The 4482-nt window shown below is 26.2% G+C and overlaps 1 protein-coding gene across 1 annotated transcript in view; it reads right to left on the bottom strand.

Annotated features, from left to right (window-relative positions):
• Window positions 1-1375: 1375 nt before the first annotated feature.
• The window catches only part of LOC114394789 (putative Myb family transcription factor At1g14600), a 4529-nt gene continuing 1422 nt past the window's right edge, over window positions 1376-4482 (bottom strand). The window contains exons 3-5 of the mRNA XM_028356461.1: window positions 3753-3865; window positions 2480-2555; window positions 1376-1733 (exon numbers count right to left, since the gene is read on the bottom strand). Of these exons, the coding sequence (XP_028212262.1) occupies window positions 1497-1733; window positions 2480-2555; window positions 3753-3865 (426 nt within the window). The 3' untranslated portion in view covers window positions 1376-1496. The remainder of the gene's footprint in view (window positions 1734-2479; window positions 2556-3752; window positions 3866-4482) is intronic.

Raw genomic sequence — 4482 nt, forward strand, 5'->3', positions numbered from 1 at the left:
GATTTTTTTTTAAAAAAAAATCGATGTTAGGATTCATCAATAACATCAGTTTTTTTTTACCAAAACCGATGTTAATATACACATACAATATCAATTTTTACTAGAAACCAATGTTGTCTGCATATATTAACATCGGTTTTAGCAAAAACCGATATCGATACGAAGATATATGACTTTTTTTTATAATTCTTATTATATATAACATCAGTTATTTAAATCACTGATGTTGTAATTTTATATTAACATCAGTTTTGGAAAATCGATGTTAACGATAATACTTTTAACGTTGGTACTTTTAACATTGGTTAATGACCGATGTTGAAAATCTTGAATAACCGATGTTGAAATCCTATATTTTAGTAGTGATTTCACAACTACTCCTAAAATGTACAACAGTTAACAAACTCATTGTCCCCAACAAGATAAAACAATCCTCCAAAATCAGTCAAAAGAGAGTCCCACAAACTTACACCAATACAATACTAAATTGCTTAGAAATTCAAAACCGGAAAGAATACAGCTTTTTTTTTCCTTTTCTATATATAATCATATGTCTTTGTACATGGTTTTTTTAAAACCATTAAAACCAAATTCAATTGTAAACCTTAAAAAATTTAGCGTGTATGTTTGAAAGTCTGACTTTCAAATGTACATTTCAAAGTCTCATTCAAATCATACAAAACTATTTTATTATTACCATTAAATCAAATTAATGTTTTAGTGGTTTTTACACAGCATAGTATTTTAGTTTTTTTTATACATGATAGTATTTTAGTTTATGCATATTTAATACAACATATTGAATACAATAAATATTTATTTTATATAAATATAATTTATAATTTTAATAAATAAATATTTTTAAATACATAAGTTATATTATAATTAAAATCTGAAATAAATAAATATTTTAGACATATAAATTATATTTTAGATTTATGATAAATAATTTATATTTTTATTTTATAGGTATTCAAATTTAAGTTAGAACTAAAAATATTAAAAATGATAGATCTAAAGAGAATAAGAAGATAAGTTAAACCATCCGATTAAATTTCACACAGCTCAAAAAGTGATATCTAATTGAACAAAAAATGCTATCTATAAGCGATTTCGGCGTAGTTACTATTATTGTTAAGATAGGTGATAGGTCAGGTGCGGCAATTCCTTTCTTACCCGGTCTGTTTAGTTTGCTGATATATATATATATAAACTAACATATCTATGTACGTTCAAGTCGTTGAGCTGTGTGAAACCTCAAGTGAAAACTTCAATTTGAGTTCATGCAGGATAAACATTAGATCTGAAAAACCAAAACTCACGCACGTACAAAAGATAACTCTATAAAAACAATATTAAGCAACATAGATAGAAGTCTACTTAAACCATTTTAACTATTAGAGATAATACAATAATTCATTAGCTTTTATAAATCTTTGCCAAAACCCTAAGCCTACGATAAATATTGCGTTCATGGTTACAGAAATGATACATATTCATATTGTTAGGTCTAAATTTATATAATTGCTCCCATGAGATTCTACAGAATTAGAATCGATGACATGAATATTATCTGCTGTATTTGGCGAAGAGAAACGCATTCTCTCTTGATCACCGTCAATCGTTGGAGTTAGTGGAGAGCCGAAAGAGAATGAGAGATCAAGAAATTTCATTGTCCTACTATTTTCTTCATTTGACGTATCACTAAATAAACAAGCACTTGACTCGGGTTCCTGCAAAATAGTATAATAAATATTATTTGAATATCATAAAGAACGAGTTGTGGAAGTTTATCAACTACTCAATATAAATTAAAGTGCATTTGATTGATAATAATATTAAATGATTTCATTAAACTTATAAGTACGTACAAACGAAAGCTGTATCATTAAACTAAAGAAATAAAAGTGTAAACTCTGGAGGACTACTTAAAGAACCAAAATTATATCAATGTATTTAAATATCAATGTATTTTACTATTTCTTTTTTTTTTCTCTCTTGCTTGTAAGTTATAATACAAACAAGACCTAAGAACACTGGCTTTGTACTTCCTTAACTAATTTTTTTTTCTAATGATGAAAACTATTTTCATTCTTTTTTTTATCAACTAATATTAGTCAACTAATATTAGTTATTAATTAGTAGCTTTTGTTAGAGGAAAATTCAAACTCATGACTTCTTCCTCCTTCTTTTCTCCCTTCACCACCAAACAAACCTTATAACTCCTTCATTCTTACTTTTATATATTATTACAGGACTAAAATTTACTTTCACCTCAAGATTTGAGGGAAAAAATGATAATAAAAGTAATTTGATGTTTTTTGGTATATAAACACAATAATTAGAAACAACGTTTGCAACCCAAACATGCTGAAGGTTTTCTAAACAAATGGCTCAATGCTTTAAAACTTGAAAAGTTTGAATCTCTAGAGTAATGAAATAGACATGTAGTATATCAAATAGTAAATTAAAATAGTACCTGATTTAGATCGTAATTATCAGTTTCACTGGTCTGTGAAAGTCCTTTACTTTCAAACGGGTGAATTTCTTGTGATCTGAAGAGTATGATGAAAGATTACGTAAACGAATTAACGATCACAATTAGTGATATGAATTAAAAAAAAATTATTGATAAAGCAGTAATACCGAATTCAGAAACATGTTTTGTATGTACAACTCTTATAGAACACTTTTTGCTGTCTCCAATTTCAAGGAAAAAAAGTGACATTTTTACGATTAATGAATGCAAAACATATTAAAAACAAGAAATAATTATATGTAATATTAAATATAGTGTCACTGTTTGATATGTTAAAATAATGAAATTTTTTTTCTTTTTTCTTGAAAAAAAAATAACTGAAATAGAATTTTGGTACTCATCTAGGGAAATATGGCATGGAGACAATAGCCACTGTATGGGATTACATATGCAGATTTTATTTTCAGTTACATACCAGTAAAAAATTACATGTGGGGAGATCCTTTTTGGGATAATGCATGGTCATATATTATATTGGTTATTGTTGGAAATTTTTATTCTAATAATTAATGTTCATTAATATTATAAGATTAGTTATTTATTATTAATGAGCTTTATTTTATGTGATTAAATTAAGTGAGTTCTTTGAATAACTAAATCAGATTATATGAATTTAAATGAGCATATATTAATATTGGTCCCATTAGGGACTAATAAAATCCTATTAAATTAACACATTATACGAAGATTATGGTCCCCAATATACCGAGTCGTCACATATAATTTCTCTTCTCTAAATGTAAAAAGTTAAGAAATAAACAGAGTCAAATTAAAAAAAATCATAAAGCCACCAGTTATGCTGACTTATATATTTGTCACTTTGGTTCTATATAAAACAACTCAAATAGCATTCAATCAATAGAGTTAGGACCATTGCATTATCAAATAAAAATCAATAATGTCCGTGAATCGATCCCACCAATAGAGTTATGAGACCTAATTAAATGCTTTAACAAATATAAATATCTAGGGATAAATTTAACGATCAACTAATTACTAGTTGAATCCATATAATAAATATTCGTATTCACAAAAAAATATTTGTTTAATTATATTGGATGAACACTATAATTATATATGTTTGTGTTAAGAAAAAGAGAAATAGATAGTATATGATATTATAAAAGAAATTCCATATTTTAAAGTTTGATCTACTTAGCAAGGATTTATTTTTGATACGTTTGTAATTGTTTAGAAGTATATGGTGGGTTACCTTTGGGATGAACAGTTGGAGCAGATTGAGTGATGGTCGTTAACATGCACATTTTCTTCCATCTCCTGTTGCATTGATGCGAGAATCGTATGTCCCTTCATGCTCCTGTACATCTAAAACCCAAAGTTGCTCTCAGAATAAAGAAAATATTTAACCATAAATTATTTTGTTGAAAAATTTAATATATAGAAGGAAATGATAAGTAATGCGGACCATTACATATATATAACTCACCGGCCAATTATAATAGCGGTCCTTTAAGTAAGATTTTTTATTCAAGTTTTGTGAATATAAAAATATAGTTTGAAAAAGATAAATCCACTAAAGATAATTAATTAAATTTTTCGAAAGATTAATCATTAAAAAAAACTGATAAATATTCCATAACAATAACATAACATGATAATAAAAAAAATTACTTTTATTATATGTTCGTTAAAGTATTTAAAAATGTCATATATATATATATATATATATATATATATATATATAACATTAGAACGCAAGGTTATAAATGCTAATATAATAGTATTGCTAAAGCTTAGTACGGTAGTACATTGAAACTGAAGATAAGTGTAGTATAGAACCGATTTTCAAGCCTAATAAAGGCTAAAGAACTACAATTCCCTTTCTTTAAAGCTTACATAGATATGCGCTTTTGGCATCTCAAAAAGCAAGCTGGCTATACAATAACACAAACATATTTTCATAGATTTTGATAAAAGAAGAG

Source organism: Glycine soja, chromosome 18 (genome assembly GCF_004193775.1).
Source record: "Glycine soja cultivar W05 chromosome 18, ASM419377v2, whole genome shotgun sequence".
In the NCBI taxonomy this organism is placed as follows: Eukaryota; Viridiplantae; Streptophyta; class Magnoliopsida; order Fabales; family Fabaceae; genus Glycine; species Glycine soja.